The sequence below is a fragment of the Martes martes genome (genome assembly GCF_963455335.1).
Source record: "Martes martes genome assembly, chromosome: 3".
In the NCBI taxonomy this organism is placed as follows: domain Eukaryota; kingdom Metazoa; phylum Chordata; class Mammalia; order Carnivora; family Mustelidae; genus Martes; species Martes martes.
In genome coordinates, this window is record NC_137890.1 from 86220726 (window position 1) to 86237188 (window position 16463).

At 51.6% G+C, this 16463-nt stretch overlaps 1 protein-coding gene across 7 annotated transcripts in view; it reads left to right on the forward strand.

Annotated features, from left to right (window-relative positions):
- LIMS2 (LIM zinc finger domain containing 2) overlaps positions 1 to 16463 on the forward strand; it is a 37077-nt gene that overhangs the window by 8157 nt on the left and 12457 nt on the right. For 3 of the 7 annotated variants that reach the window (XM_080798536.1, XM_080798533.1, XM_080798535.1), the window contains exons 2-4: positions 11710 to 11869; positions 13981 to 14047; positions 14296 to 14416. In XM_080798536.1, the coding sequence (XP_080654662.1) occupies positions 11714 to 11869; positions 13981 to 14047; positions 14296 to 14416 (344 nt within the window). In that variant the 5' untranslated portion in view covers positions 11710 to 11713. Of the gene's footprint in view, positions 1 to 3855; positions 3956 to 3975; positions 4290 to 4928; positions 5152 to 10510; positions 10531 to 11709; positions 11870 to 13980; positions 14048 to 14295; positions 14417 to 16463 lie in introns of those variants that run through there. The other 4 variants (XM_080798534.1, XM_080798532.1, XM_080798538.1 and 1 more) reach the window with 4 other exon arrangements.

The following is a 16463-nucleotide window of genomic DNA, read 5'->3' on the forward strand; positions in this document are numbered from 1 at the left end:
TTTTTTTTTTTTCTAAACTCTTTTTCACTTATTTCTGCTCTGATCTTTATTATTTCCTCCCCTATGCTTACTTTGAGTTTAGTTTATTCTTCTGTTTCTGTTTTTTTAAGGTGAAAGGTTAAGTTATTGATTTGAGATCTTTTAAAATATATGATTATAAAACTATTTTATACTATACAACTATTTAACTATTACACAACTATTTATTTTAAATAGGCTCCATGCCCAACATGGGGCTTGAAATCATGACCTCAAGATCAAGAGTCACATGCTCTACTGCCAGCCTGGCACCACTGTGATACAACTAGAAATAACTATAGTTATAACCATACAACTATTTAGAAATATAAATTTCCCTCAAACACCACTTGAGCTACATCTCATAAATTTTGGTGTGTTGTGTTTTCATTTCAATGTCTTTTCCAAATTCCCTTGTTTTTTTCTTTGACTCAGCGGTTCCTTAGGAGTGTGTTGTTTAATTTCCACATATTTGTGAATTTCCTAAATTTCATTCTCTTATTGATTTGTGATTTTATTCCATTGTGATCTAAGACTATGCTTCCTATGGTCTCAGTCCTTTTAAGTTTCCTTAGGCTCTTTTCATTGCCCGGCATATGGTCTATTCTTGAGAATGTTCCATGTACCCTTGAGAACATATGTTCTGCTATTAATGGGTAGAGTGTCTCATGGATGCCTTTTAGGTATAGTTGGTTTATAGTGTTGTTTATGTCTTCTATATCCTTGTTTAGCTTTTTTGTAATTTAGTCTATCCATTAAGAAAGTTGAGTTTTGGGGCATCTGGGTGGCTCAGCATCAGCTGGCTTAAACGTCTGCCTTTGGGTCAGGTCATGATCTCAGGGTCCTGTGATCTCAGGACACTGGGATTAAGTCCCACATTGGGCTCCCCCCTCAGCAAGGAGTCTGCATCTCCCTCTCCCTTTGTCCCTCTGCCCCTCCCCCTGCGTGCTCTCTCTCTCTTTCTCAAATAAATAAATAAAAATCTTTTTAAAAAGTGGAGTATTAGAGTATCTAGCTATTATTGCTAAATTATCTATTTTTCTCTCATTCTACCAATTTTTCTCCAAGTATTTTGAGTCTATTGTTAGGTGCATATATATTTATTCTTGTTATTTATTTTTAATGGATTGATGCTTTTATCACTATAAAAGATCCTTTATTGCTCTTGTAACAATTTTTGTCTTAAAATCTATTTTGTCTGATGTTAGTATAGATAGCCACTCCGGTTCTTTTTTAGTTGCTGTTGGCATGGTATATATTTTCCATACTTTTACTTTCAAATTACTTGTGTTTTTGTCTGAAATGAATATCTTATAGAAATCATATAAGTAGATCATGTTTTTTAAAAAAATTCCATTTGCTAATTTCTGACTTTTAATTGGAAAGTTTAATCCATTTACATTTAATGTTATTATTTTACATTTACATTTACTATTTTTTTAAAATATAACTCTTATGTATTTTTTGTTTCTCAATTCCTATACTGTTATTGCCTTCTTTTGTATTAAATTATTTCATTATGCTGTTGTTTTAAAATCCGATGGGAAAAATAGGTTGATAAACAAAAAGTACATTTATATATTGTCTTCTATTTTATCTATATAGTTACCTTCACTATGTTAAGGTTAAATATACTTTGCTGCCTTTTATTTCTTCATGTGGATTAAAATTATTGCCTAATGTCCTTTAATTTCATCCTGAAGGACTCTTTTTAGTATTTATTTTCAACTGCAGAATTTCTATTTGGTCCCATTTAATAATTTCTATCTCTTTATCAATATTCTCCATTTGGTGAGATATCATTCTCATACTTTCCTTTAGTTTTTTTTAGACATGGTTTCCTTTAGTTTTTGAACATATTTAAAGTCTGTCTAGTAAATCTAATATTTGGGCTTCCTCAGGAACAGTTTCTGTGGATTGCTCTTTTTTTTCTGTGGAAGGGTCATACTTTTTCATTTCTTTGTGTGTCTCATAATTTTTTGCTGAGAACTGGACATTTCAAATAATACGTGGTAATTCTGAGATCAGATTCTCCCTCACTCTTCAGAGTTCATTGCTACTTGTTTGTTTAGTGACTTTTCTTTTTTTTTTTTTACTTTAAAAAACTTTTTAATTTCTTTTTTTTTTTAATATTTTATTTATTTGAGAGAGTGAATAGGAGAGAGCACAGAGGGAGAGGGAGAAGCAGACTTGCTGTTGAGCAAGAGCCTGTTGTGAGGCTTGATCCCAGGACCCTGAGATCATCACCTGAGCCAAAGGAGATGCTTACCTGACTGAGCCATTCAGGTGCCCCTTTAGTGACTTTTTTGATCTAATTCTCTAAAGTCTGTATCTCTCTCATTTGTGACCACTGAAGTCTCTGCTTGGTGGTTTCGTGGCCAGCTAATGACTGGACAAGGTTTTCCCTCAATGCCTGAAACCAATAAGTCTTTCAGTCTTTGCTGAGAGCACATAAGCCTATGTTGGGGCCCACCTTCAGCATTCAACTGGGCAGTTTACAGCTTGCCTTACCCTTCACTCCTGCCTTACACAAGCCTGAAGGTCAATCAGAAGTGAGAGCTTGGGACCTTGGTTCTTTCCTGAGCATACAAGCAGTCCTGGGCTTTTGTGTGAACTTCTAGAATCCCAGGAATATGTTGGTCCTTTTTGAAGCCCCTGAGGACATCTCATTCCTCAGTTTTTCCTTTTAAGCTTTTTGATTAGTTTATTGGCACCCCTACAGTTATCCATTGCCTATGGCAATGACAGCTATGCTACCAGAGACAGTTAAAATAGTCTATCAAATACATTTGATAAATATCCCCCAAGAGAGGCTTTTAGCATTGGGTATGTGTGAGTGAGGTCACATAAAGACAAGACTTTCACATGGAGTCTTCCAGGAAATGAAGGTTTAAAGGAGCTCCAGCCCTATCTTCTTCTTAATAATTGGGAATGTGGGATGTTATTTTTCAAGGCAGCCATGGAATTAGGGTATAGGGGTTATGGGCTAGGATAAGTTGAAACACCACAAAGCTCACTGTTCTTACCAAAATTCTTGACCAAATGCCCCTGGGTTACTGCAAAACTGTGGTTAATTTACAGAGTTCTGAAAAAGTAGATTCTGACAATTTTTGCTAGTTTTTTTCATTGTTTTTATGGAGGGACAAAATTTCAAAGGTTCTTACTCTGCCATTTATGCAGATATCATTCTTACTGTGTTTTTGCAGCTTTTTCCTCTGGGGCAAGAGTGCTGGCTGGGGACACCTGCAATGCTCTGACACACACTTCTCCCAGATAGGTTGCAGAATTGGAGGGCTAGGGCACAAGGCTGTGCAGAGATTTGGGATTTGGGCTTAATCAGACTCTAACTCCTGTTCTCAATTTCTAGCCCCTGGTGCTTCCTTTTACAGCAAATATTTGTTGAATTGATTAGTGCTTGGTAACCTTGGACTTGAACTTCATTTACAAATTATGAGGCACAAAACACTTGTGGTTATGTCCTCCCTCTCTGGTCTATCTGTAATTGCAGAAACCCTAAATAAATGTTCCCTCCTTAAATGAAACAAACTGTGGCTCCGGGTGAGTTCTGGTTTCCAGAGTTCAGAATTTCCCCATGGGAAGGGCTTACTGGGGCTGGTAGGAGGGACCCAGGCCCCAGGGCATGGACTTCAAGGTGCTATAACAGAACTTTCTAATAAGCTTTCTTAAGCTTTCAGCTATCCACACAGAGAGGGGGAGGTCATCTTTGTACTCACTGGCTCCTACAACCTCAGTCTTTCTATGCTCTTTTGCCTGTACAGCCACCTTTAAAAAAATATTTGTTGAATTGATCAGTACTTGGTACTTTGGGCATCAAATGGCATTTACAAGTTATATTGCACCCAGTGCTTGTGATCATCTGGCTGTGTTTTGGAGCTGACCCCCAGGGTGGTTAATGAGTTGGGATTTGCTGGATGAGGTATGCTTCTTGGTATGTGGGCCCGGCATCTGAGTGCCAATGGATCCTCTCCAAAGTTTCCCTCCACCCCAGTGTAGGAGGACCAGCACCCCGCTGTTCAGGAGAGCTACTGTTTTTTTCTTTTGAAAGGCAGAGGCAGATACTGCTCATGCTTTCGAACTTTACTAGAAAGGTTCTTCAAGGAAATGGAATCAGTGTTAAAGATCTCCGTGAGTGCTCTGGATCCTTACTTTATTGCTGACCATAGTGCCTGCTTGGCCAGCAGTGGCCACGATTCAGAAGCTGACCTTGGGTGTTTGCACTTGGATCACAATAACCCTGCTGGTCTCTCTAGGTAAAAATGCATGGAAATAGTGCCTTCCTGGTGGTCTTCTATCAGGCTCTGCTCCTTCTGCTTTTCCTGACATGTTGGGGGATAACCTGTTCTCTGAGCTTTGACAGCATGGACTTCTTTTGGGTGCTTGGCCAATTTGTTGGTTGGATCCAACGGACCAAGGCTGCCCTGGTCTGGGTCTCCAGGTGGCATTTGCGGCACAGGCTCTCAGGGAAGGGAACTAGGCAGAAGGTGGGCATGTGTGGGACTTCCTCACCAGGAAGTCTTAACTGTTTCTTAGGATTCCTAAATTAGGTCAGTACCATACTGCCCTCCCCAGCCAAGAGTCTGTCATCAGCATGTCAGGGGGCTTAGTGTTCCCTGTTCGGCTCCTCTCAGCCTGGGACCCCCAGGCATCCTGGCCTGACACTATGGACCTTACCTCAGTGCTGTTTGGGACCTTCCCAGCGAGTCCTCCCCCCAGCCTGGACCCAGCCCCGCCAGCCTCTGCTTTCACTGTGCTGCCCCCGCCGAGCGAACAATATCCTTTCTATTTGGAGTTGACTCTGCTGCCCTTTGGAGATCGCAGTGTGTAACGTGAGCTCCTGTCCAGAGGGGGTGGGGGGAGAGGCGCCCCCTGCACGCCGGTCTGTCCCATCGCCGCCGTCGCGGCGCTTGTCCGGAGGTGGCTGCCGGCGGCCCTGCGGCTCTTGCCACCGCCTCTGACCCCCGAGGCCGGGGTGGTCGCGGTACGTCGGAGCAGGGCCGCCCCGCCACGCCAGGAGGAGGCCCGCACTATGGCAGCCCGGCTGGGCGCGCTCGCCGCGTCGGGGCTCTACCGGCGGCGCCAGCACCGGCAGAGCCCGCCGCCCGCCGCGCTGGGGTAGGTGGCCAGGGCCGGGCAGGGTCGGCAGGGACAATGGCCGGAAAGCCGTGGTTGCCGGCCTTTCCTCGGACACCCGGCTTGGCCCTTCCGATGGCAGGAGCCTGTCCGCCCAGGGCGTGGGGATAGCGCCTGGGCTGGCGATATGGTTGGGGGTAGGGCGGGATTCATGTAGTGGGTTTGATGTCATCCTGGATCAACGTTCTTGGGCAGGACGCTGAGAATGGGGTGTTGGAGTTAGGTTGTCCCACGGAAATCCCATTACGGCTTTCAGACTGGGATTGCCACTTTAGAGATGTTGCCACTTTAGAGATGAACAAACAGTGGTGGAGGAACCTGCTGGACATCACCCGTCCGAAAATGACTAGGCTGTGATCTGAAGCCAGTTTGGACAGACTCTAAAATCTGAACTGCTTTATCCCATGGAGAATTGCCAGTGTAGACAACTGATGAAAGCCTCTTTTGGGGCAGGAAGGGGAGCCTGTGGGGCTCAGGATGCAGATCAGTGCATGGGAGGAGGTGAGTTAACTGGGGGTCAGGTGATCCGAGGGGAGGGTCCGAAGGGGCATGGAGATGGTGGCAGAGCCACTGGTGTGGGTCTCAGGGTGGAAACTTGTAGCAGAAAGTTAGGGAGAGAGCGATGAGGGCTGTGAATGCGGTGTTATTGGCATGAAAGTGCCAGGTACAGCCCCCAGAGAAGGTGAGTGAGGAACAGTGGCAGAGGACCTTGAGGTTGGGAGGAAGGAGTGGGGAGTCAGGGAAGAAACAGGGAGTCACAGTGACAGAGGTGAGGGGGATCTGGAGGACCCAGAGAGTAAAGGAAGTTGTGGGGGGGCTGGCTAATGCTATGCTAGGAAAATCCAGCCTGCTCTGAGCTCACTGTGTCCCTACGATCAGAACAGCCTTCTGGAGAGGTAATGAGGACTGAGCTACCAAAGACATCTGGGGTAAATGACAGAGCAAGGAGCAGAGCATTGGGTGGGGGCGGGGAGTGGGCAATACAGGCTGTAGAGCTGCCCCTGTTGCACACCTGGGATGGCAGTCTCCTTATGCACAGGACGGGGACTGGACAAGCCCATTGCTCAGGTGGGGAATGTGAGGCCAGGATGCCAAGAAACTCACCTGACTGTGACAGTGCTAGAAGGGGAACCCTTACCGGTAGGCCTCTGGATGTCCTCGGACATGCATGGAGTGAGGTGTGGTGCAGGGAATGGCTCCCAGGGCATTGAGAGGCCAGAGACCATGCTGGAGAGAGATTTCACCGTATAGACAAGGCCAAGATGCAAGGAGGGCACATGGGCGTGGTCATAAAAATCAGGCCTCAGGAAAGTCCTCTGCATGCAGGCACATACGTTTATATATACTTGTCTTTATTTTTCTGTGAATTTCTGGCTCGTGCCCTCCCTCAGCCCTCTGTTATCAGTGGGACGGTTTTAAAGTGCACCTGCTTCCAAGTCAGAGAAGGCGCTGGAGCAAAGAGGTATGGCTAGGGCTGCAGGAAAAGCCATGTAATCTCCCACAGGCTCCAACCAGCCTGGGAAAGTGTTCCTGGTGGGGTCAGTGCATCGTGTGGAGCAGCCCAAGGTGGCATTTCATTTTCCAGCACTCCCCAGTCTGAGGGTGGGACTGGCTTGGTGGAAATTCTTGCAGCCAGGTACCCTCATGAGGGAGGAGGCCCGGGCGGTGCTGGGGGCAGCTTCCACTCGAACTTCAGAGGTTGTGCTGCCGTGGGATCCCGCTTTGCTCCCTGCGCCAGGAACAGTGCCTGAGCACAGAGGAGGTGCTCAGTAAAGAGGGGTCGCATGAAGGAGGGAAGGAATGGGACTGGCTGCTGTGATAGAGCCATTCTGGGCTGTGCTTGCGGGTGTCACCTCACTGAATCCTCCCAGCTACCCATGAAGGTAGCTGTGGCTTCCTAGATGAGGAAGCCCTGGCTTGGGGCTTACTTTGAGCAGACAGCACAGCCGGGGAACACCTGAGCCAGCTTGGCAGCCTAGTTTGCCTGGCCATACAGCACATGCCTTGGACTCGTTGCCACTCAGCCCAATGTGGCCTCAGTAACACTGACTCATTCTCAAGTGTGAACGGACCCCTGTGGTCAGCCTCTGCTTATTCCCAGCCCTTATCTTATCTTTCTAGGCTCAGATGGGTGGGAGGCTCATGTGGGGCAGGGCCTAGTGTTGTTATTCTCTTCTTTCTATTTTTTTTTAAAGGTCTTATTTATTCACTTGAGAAAGAGAGAGAGAGTGAGAGCATGCGCACAAGCAGGGGGAAGGACAGGGAGAGGGAGAAGGTGGCCCCTTGCTGCGCGGGAGCCTGACACAGGACTTTATCCCAGGATCCCAGGATCATGACCTGAGCCGAAGGCAGATGCTTAACCCACTGAGCCACCCAGGTGCCCCAGGGTCTAGGGTTGTTATAAAACAAAACAAAACAAAACAAAACAAAACGCAGAGTCTTGAATGGCTGTGCCTGTATAATGCTACCAGAAGCTAAGGGGACAGAAGAGAACGTGGTCCAGTCCTGTGAGACCCTTAGCAGGTTACCGACCCTCTCTGTACTTCAGTTTCCTTATCTGGAACCAGCAACCTCTCCTCACAAGAAGTGGGCACAGAGAGGGCTCCCCCCACCCCAGCCATTGTAACGTTCAGTGCCATCTCGTCACCCAGTGACATCTTTCACGAGCTTACAAGCTGGCTTGTGTCGGGCTTTCAGGATTGAGAGTGTTTTGGGGTGTTGGGAAGGGTTGGCGTAGAGGCACAGATGGTGTGCTCTTGTACATCCTCTGGGCACCAGCTCTGCCTTCGGCAGCATTGAGCGTCGTCCATCCGGGGCAGGATGGTGATGTCTCCTTGGGGGACGCACTAGGCTGACTTGGTGCTCCCCGTTCTTGGTTGGAATGTGTGAGGGAGGACGTGGAATGTCCATGTCTCCCACCCTTTGCCCTCTGGCAGGGAGTGCAGGCAGGCTGCAGGCCTTCTCCAGCACTGGGCTGGGGAGGAGGTGCTCTGAAGGCTCCCAGAGTTTCAGGGAAACAACAGCTCTCTTCACACAGTGCCTAGCATGCCTGGCCCCGGGCTTAATGCGCTGTACGCTGTGAGCTCTTCACCTTGGCTCTGTGAGGAGGTAATTGCTACTCTGGCACAGCTCTTTGCAGGTGAGGCGCAGAGAAGCTGGTATCCTTTTCCAGGTCCCCCAGCTGATGGCGGGGGCTATTAGGATTCAAACATGGAAGGGTGGGCCCGGAACCCCGTGTTGTGTCATTGCCTCCTGCAGGAGATGGCTGGCTTTTCTCCGATGGTGACATGGTTTATTTGCTAGGCACGTTTGCCCGTCTGTCCATCCCTCTGTCTTAGGCCAGTGGGTTGGAGTGTTGTCTGTGGTCCTGAACAGGATGGCATGGGGATGCAGTCCCAGGAGTCCCTTGGGGGTACTGCTGCCCCCCAGGACTTGGGCTGGAGCAGCCAGTGGGTGTGAAAGATAGGTGGTCCCCTCCACACCCCACCTTCCACTGCTAGGGCTTGTGTAAGGCATGCAGGAGACAGACAGCAAAATCTTCAACCGGAGGCACCCAGAGACACAGCCAGGGAACTAGACTCAGACCAGTTAAAGATCAGCTGCTCTGGGTAGGGGACCAGGTGAAGATGAACAGGAAGGTAAGGTGTGGCCAGCTGCTGTGGGGGTGCTATGTGTTAGGGTCCTGGCCAGGAACACAGTCACCATGAGATGGAATCACAGAGGAGAGTTTAACAGAGGGTCTACTTAACAAGGGCGGAATGTTGAAGTTTGGTCAAGTGCCTGGGCTAGCAGCAAGCAAGTGACAGTGGCTGCCGGGTGGGTCACCTATAAGGTGTGGCTTTGGCTGAGAAGGCAGCCTTCTGGAGGCAGTGGCTGGAGGTGGGAGTTGGGTCTGCCCCACTGGAGGCTAGAGGGTAAGGGGCCTTGGGAGGCACTGGGGCTTTAAGCTGCAATCCAAAAGCCTGGGGGCTGGACTTGAATCCTTGTTTTGGCTTCATTTTCTGGGTCCTTTGGGGGAATTCCAGATCCAGGGTCACAGGATTTCCTGTTGATTTCTCACTTCTCCAAGACTAGCAAGGTCTTGTGCACAGCCGGGAGTTGGAACTTCCTCCTACCACCGTGGTTGTGTGCTGTAGGAGGGCAAGGCTGCGAGGCTCCCAGTGTTCCCCAGTGGGAAACCATGCCTGTGGTGATGAGTCCAGCCCAGCCCTCCATGATGGCTTAGGTTGTCACTCCTCTGCGTGTCTGGCCCACCTTGTGGAGACCTGCAGGGGGGTGCGGTGTGTATTGGGTTGGGGGCTGGTTGCCGCATGCAGACGGTGCCTTGCATCTTGGGCTCTGCCTGACCCTGCCACCATCCTGCTTCCTTGCACCAGTGACCGGTACGAGGACAGAGAAAGTGGCTTTGGTCCCCAAAACACAGCTGAGGGTAGGCTGAGACATGTAGAAGTGCCTGGCAAGACTTCTGAAGAGCCCTCTGGCCCAGCCCCTTCCTGCAACATGGTTTCCAGGCTGAACAGAGAGGGAGTCCTGCCTGGGGCCCCCAGTCCAGCTTTAGCCTGTCTGGGTGCCAGCAGCTCCCCATTAGACCCACTGTCCCTAACCCACCCCCAGACTCCTGACCAGCAGAACCCTCTCCCACCTCCTGTACTCATCCTGTTTAGGTAACCTTCCCTGTGATGGACACTTGAACACCTCAGCCAGAGCTTCACTCACTCGAGAATTCTTCTCATAATGCTACAGCAGCAAGGCAGGGATGGGATTCATACCCTAGAAGGCAGAACAGGCTGGAAAGATTCTCAGGAGCAGGCAGCTTGTGTCTAGTCATTCTGTATGTCTACCTGACGTTGCCGGCTGGTTGAATGTCTCCTTGTTGAACATGACTGTCCTGCTTTGCCCAGATATCCAGGCACCACCCCAGCCCCCCACCCCACCCATATGTCAGAGCTGACAATTGAGACAAAATTTTATTTGCTGTCCTTACTGCAGAAGGCCTGGGCATCAGTATTTTGGAAGGTCATAGAGGCTGTCAGTCTGAGACAGCTCTTCCAGGCCATGTCTCGGGCCTTTCAGCATGGGCTTGGCTCAGTGTGGGCATTTCCCCTTGTGGTTCAGTTTGGACTCTACTCCTCCCAGAAGGAAGCCTACCACTTACCCCAAGGGTGGTGTTGCCCACCCTGGATGAGGACATTTGCTCCCAGCCTGCTCCTATCCCAAAGATTCCCACTCTCACCTTCTCCAATGGTAAGGTGGTTACATGTTTTTTGAGGCAGGTGGTTTACAACTAGCTCCTGGTGCAGAGGAAAGAGCCACTGAAGTCTGAGCAATCTGGATTCAAATTTGGACTCTGTCATCTGCTGTGTGAGCTTGGGCAAGTTACTTAACCTCTCTGAGCCTTAGGTCTCTCATCTGGAGGGCAGGGTTGCCTCAGGGATTAAATGAGTGGATTACAGAGCTACCAGTTTATGCCTGGGTGAAGTTCTATACCTGGAAGACTCTGGTTCCCTGAGAAGAGGCGATAGGAGGTATAAGAGGGAGCTGGGTGACCACAGATACCCCAACACATGGGCCAGCATGATGAAGACCGAGCAGCCTAGGAACCAAGCACAGATGTTGGCAACTACTGCACTGTCCTTGTGGGGGCTTACTGTAGGCCAGACATGCTGCTGAGTGCTGGCACGTGCCCCTTATCTAACTGGCCTGTAACCCATCTTCTGGTCTTTCCATGGTTGGGAGTCTAGACCCAGAGAGTGAGGTCAGCCCAGGCCACCGTGAGGGTACTGGTCTTGAGCCCTCGCTGCTCTGACCGGTGTGTGCCTGGCTATGTCCTGGCCATGTCTGATGCTCCATAGATGTGCATTGGGACTCTAGAGCATCCAGAAAGATGGGGGCTTTAGAGTCTGGAGGGGTGCTGGTTTCTAATCCAGGCTTTGCCTCCACCCACTGTGGCCCTCAGGAAGAACACTAACTTTCTGCAGGCCTTGGCTGGTCCATGTATAAATGGGGATGCTTCATTGGCCTGGTAGGGTTGTCGTCTGGGAATACATACTATAGACTGGTGTGTGCTGGCACTTAGGATGCCCACAGGACACAGAAGCTTCGATGCATGTGTAGGCCCAGCCACTGCCAGGCAGCTCAGTCCTGACTGCGTGTTGCTGAGTCCCCACAGTGCCAAGACTGTCATCAGGGCGAGGACAGCGAGTTCCCTCACTCTGGAGAGCATTTTAACTTTTTTTTTTTTTTTTTAAGATTTTATCTATTTATTTGACAGAGAGAGTTCACAAATAGGCAGAGAGGCAGGCAGAGAGAGAGGGGGGGAAGCAGGCTCCCTGCTGAGCAGAGAGCCCGATGTGGGGCTCGATCCCAGGACCCTGGGATCATGACCTGAGCCGAAGGCAGAGGCTTAACCCACTGAGTCACCCAGGTGCCCAAGAATTTTAACTTTTTAAGAAGGGAGGTGTGCGCTTTGAGTGCAGCCCCCCAGGCTTGCTTGTCTTTGCCCCTCCCCAGGCCTGACCTGTCCACCCCTTCTCCCCACAGCAACATGTCCAACGCCTTGGCCAACGCGGTGTGCCAGCGCTGCCAGGCACGCTTCACTCCTGCCGAGCGGATCGTCAACAGCAATGGAGAGCTGTACCACGAGCACTGCTTCGTGTGTGCCCAGTGCTTCCGGCCATTCCCCGAGGGGCTCTTCTACGAGGTGAGCACGCGGCCGGGACTCTCGGCTGGACTGCCGTGTTGGAGCCCGAGCCCCCCACCAGCTCAGAGCCTGCCTCCTAGGAGCCAACAGGCTGTGCCAGCCATGGTCCCAACCAGTGACTGATGAGCAGTCAGGCCAGGTCTGCCCTTTGTGGGCGCGTCTTCACTTGTGAAGCTGTTGAAGGAGAGTCACTATTCATCCAGCCTCCTCTGGGTAGACTCTGGGAGGCCATGGGATGCAAACACCCAGCTCTGGCAGCACATACCCTCCTTTGAGAGCAGACAGTGAACACAATAAATATATGGCATATCAGATGGTGCTCAGTGCTCTGGGTACAGGGAATCGGGGTGTGGAGAGAGGGTGGTTAGGGAAGATGATGTTTGAGCAGACCTGAAGGAGGTGAGGGAGCCAGCCTACATCTGCAAGAAGAGCATTCATCAGAGAGCACAGTCAGGTGCAAAGGCCCTGAGGTCAGAGAATGCAGGTATTTGAGGGCTGCCAGAGGCAGTCTGTCTGACAACTTGAAAAGGACCACTCTCCTTGCTGTGCTGGGGAGAGACAAATATGGGCAGGCACAGAAACTGGAGAATAGGTGGGACCAGATTACTGGATTACTGAAAAAACCCCGATCAAGTGAAGTGGATCTAGGCTGGGTCACACTGGCTCATAAGAGCAGATTATTAAAATTTCAATAATCTTGCCAACTAGTGGTTAAACATAACACTTATTAAAAATTAAGTTATATAAATGTACAGTGAGATAAAATTTTATTGGAAACAAGAGTAACACATACTCAAAACTCACCACTTCCTAATTATTTTATTACATTTTCCTATCATCTGTGCCTTCGAAGTTATTTGTCTCTTGTACCTGGGTGGTGGAAATGTACCCTGATGGCTGCTGCACGTATCTTAACTCCATGCTGATGTTGTGTTGGGAGCCTGACATTGTCCGTGGCAGGAATTTTCACACCATAGAAACTGGTAAATGCTACAGAGCAGACCCCGTCTGGTTGGTCATCATTTACCAGTGTGCCACTGGTGGTTGCAGTGGAGGTGGTGACCAGGTCTCAGAGACCAGAGGGGCTTCGAAGGTACAGCTGACGGGATGGACAGATGGACGGCTGTGCGGTATGTGAGCTCCTGTTGGCAGCATTGGAGCCTTCCAGCCTCTTGGGAAATGCTGGCCCACTGTAGAGGCAGGGGGAGGGGAGGCTGAGCTCTGTTGGTGGTGGCCATGTGCCTAGAACAAAGCCTGGCACACAGTAGATACTCAGGAAAGAGTCTTTGCTGAATGAAGTTCACGCCCTGCTGCCTCTATGGGCCACTGGGTAGGGCCATATTCAGTTGCAGACTAATAAGATGCTCATTTCAGAGAAGAGGACAAACCAACCTTTTTTTAAAAGAAAATTGTCAAGGAGAAGAAATCAGGGGAGGGCTTGGCCACGCTTGGGACCATTGCAAGGCCATCATTGTCCAGGCAGATGGGGACAGTGGCTGGTGCCTGGAGTGGCTCCTGCTGGCTGCAGGACTTGGGGTTCTCCCTCAGGCCCCCATGTTTTTCCTGTGTCCCTCTTTCCGTCTCCCTCTCCGGGTATCTTGTGGCCTCTGAGGGAAATGGACTTCTCACACAGAGAAGATACACAGGAAATAGGGCCAAGCAACATTTATAAATCGGACTTGGTCCCAGCCGTCGGCTTGCTCCCAGGACCAGCAGGGCCAAGGTCTTGTGCAAACAGCAGTGGCTTTTGAGGGCTGGCCTTGCCCAGTTCCCAGCTTCTCGGAGACCCCTTACTTTGCACGCTGGCCCTGTGGTAAAGGCCCATTCCTGCTGATTCCCTCCCATCTCCAGGCCTTGGCCCTGCTGCTCCGGATTGCCCTCGTCTCAGCACTCCAACCCCCTGCGGTCTTCCAGCTCCTTACCACCTCCTCTAGGAAGTCTTCTCCACAGGGAGGGTTGGGTGCCGCACCGTTTCCTGTCACGGTAGCAATTGCACAAATTGGGGTGCCTTTCTAGCCTTCCTGAGGGTGGGTCCTGATCCAACAAAGACCGGCCAGCTGGAGGGGAATGGTGGAGGTTTGCTTGAACATTCTCTGCTGGTCCATTTGCAGTTTGAAGGCCGGAAGTACTGCGAACACGACTTCCAAATGCTGTTTGCTCCGTGCTGTGGATCCTGCGGTAAGGGCTGGATGTAGCACACTCCTCTGCATGCCTAGAGGGTTGGGCAGGTAGGCGGGAGCACAGGTGCTCTTCCCTGATCCCCTCTCTGAGCACCAGCTCTCTGGAGGCATCACCTCCCCAAGCTCTGGGAGGGGAGCCCTGGGATCAGGCTGAGCTCAGGCGAGTGCCAGTGTGGGCAGGGCTTCAGAGGGGGCTGGGAGGGGGGCACGTGCCTGCCTCAGTGAGCTGGGACCCATGTCTTCCAGGTGAGTTCATCATTGGCCGTGTCATCAAGGCCATGAACAACAACTGGCACCCGGGGTGCTTCCGCTGTGAGCTATGTGACGTGGAGCTGGCTGACCTGGGCTTCGTGAAGAACGCAGGCAGGTGAGGTGGGCCGGATCCTGGCTAGGAGATGGACCCTCACCAAATGCACTGCTTAGTGAGCAGAGGCCTGTAAGGCCTGGGCCCATCTGCAAGGCAGCTGAGACACCCCTGGTTTATAGGTGAGGGCTGGGGCCAGAGAGAGTAGGGGTGACGAGTCAGGGACTGCCTCAGGCCTGGGCGTGCTCCCAGAAGCAGGCTGACAGCAGGCAGTGAGGAGGTAGCTGGCTGGGGCAGGGGCCATCAGAGGCAGTGGATGCATAAAGAGCTTTGACTCATCACTATTGCCTGGCCAGCCCTTGCTGCTGAGCGGAGCTGCCTGTCTCCTTCCCTGTGCCCCTGGCTAAATGCTGCTGGAGAGAAATCACTCAGCCAGGGGGCCCGAACTGACTCTGGCACTCTGTGCTAAGTTTCCTTTGTAGACTGAGTTCCCTTCTTCCTGGAGGACTGGCTCTTTTCTCCCTGCACTGTCTCTTTCCCCTCCACCCTGCTAGAGTGAGGACCTCCCCACCACTTTCCCGAGGGGAAGGCTCTCCTGCTCCCTGCCCTGGTGCTGCCCAGGCCTCAGTCACAGTGCACCATGGAGGCCCTGTCCCTGCTCCTCCTCCTCCAGTGGAGCTCTCCGCTGCAGTCTGTGCTGCTTCTCCCAGAGCTGTCCTCCCACTGTGGCTGTCTGTGGCGTGTTCCAGTGCCCTTGCTGGCTCCTCTCACGTGCCCCCCACTGCCAGTCAGGTCCATCCCCATGACCTCCCTCCTCATTGCCAGACCCACGGGTCACCATGGTCCTCTCTTGACCTCTCAGCAGGCTTCACGGCAGCTTTTACTTCTTACTGAAATGCCTCCTCTCCAGGCGCCCAGGACCCCCGTGTTCTCGTGGTTTCCTCCTGCCTTGTGGCTGTGCTGAGTCCTCTCCTCTTCTGACCTCCCTCCACCTGTCTCTCCCTCCCCCCTGGCTTGCTGGGGGCTCAGCACCTGGGCCTCATCTCTGTCCCAACGTCCAGAACCCCGACTGGCATGCACGCGCTGGATGATTCAGATGTCCACCTCCACTCCAGACTTTTCCCTCAGGTTCTCAACCACTTGGTGCCCACTGGGCATCCCAAAGGCAACAGGCCCCAACCAAACCCTGGTCTCTCCTCCGCTGACCAGCAGGTCTCCTCACGCAGTGAAGGGGGCCACCCACCCTAGCTGTGAGTCCCCTGCCCTCTCCTACCTTGTCGCCTCTCTGTTCTCTGTCACTGCACCGTTTGCTCTGGGTGCAGCCTGCAGTGATCTCTTCCATTCTCCTGCTGTGTGTTGCCTGGTGTCGGTCTTGGTGTCTGTGGGCCACTGGGCAGGGGCCCCTGTCGTCGTCTACAGGAGGGGCTGTGGAGGGCAGGTGGTGTCATGGCGGTCCTGTGCTGATCAGGGGTTGCCCGCCAGGTGTGGGCCCGAGCGAGTCCTCTCTCCTGAGCTCCAGCTCACATGGAGCTGCCTGCGGCAGGAGAGGCTGGGAAGACCCAGGAGAGGCTGGAAGCGCTCTGAAGTAAGGTGCTGCTGTGAGGAAAGTGTGGCCGCCCCGCAGAGACCCTCCTCGCCCGGGGCAGCCCTCTGAGGCCTGTGGTGCAGAGTGTGAGTGTGCACGTGGGGCAGGCTGCGAGGGGCTGTCTGATCCAGAGGCAAAAGCATGTGCTGCCTGGCCTCTCCGGTCTTCACCTCGGCTTTGCCACTCTTGGGTGGGAGGGAGGAGAAGTTCTGGGAAGGGAGTTATGTCAGCCGAACACAATAACCTTCAGAATCTTAAAGTACAGTTACGTTTACAATCAGTGTGATCAGGTACAAAGGGGGACCTGGGCCCCACCGTGCCAGGTAGAGCCTCTCAGGAGGCAAAGGACACCGCTGCTGGTCTCGGTTAGTGGGACACAGGGTCCCATGCCAGGTGTGGGCTCCCTGCTGGAGGTGTCCTGAGGTGAGGACAAAGCCCGGCTCCCCTGTCTGTCCACCCCTGCCGGCTGCTCGGCTGACTCAAGAGGGATCAGGCAGCTGCCGAGAAGTGGTGGGGATTGTCAGC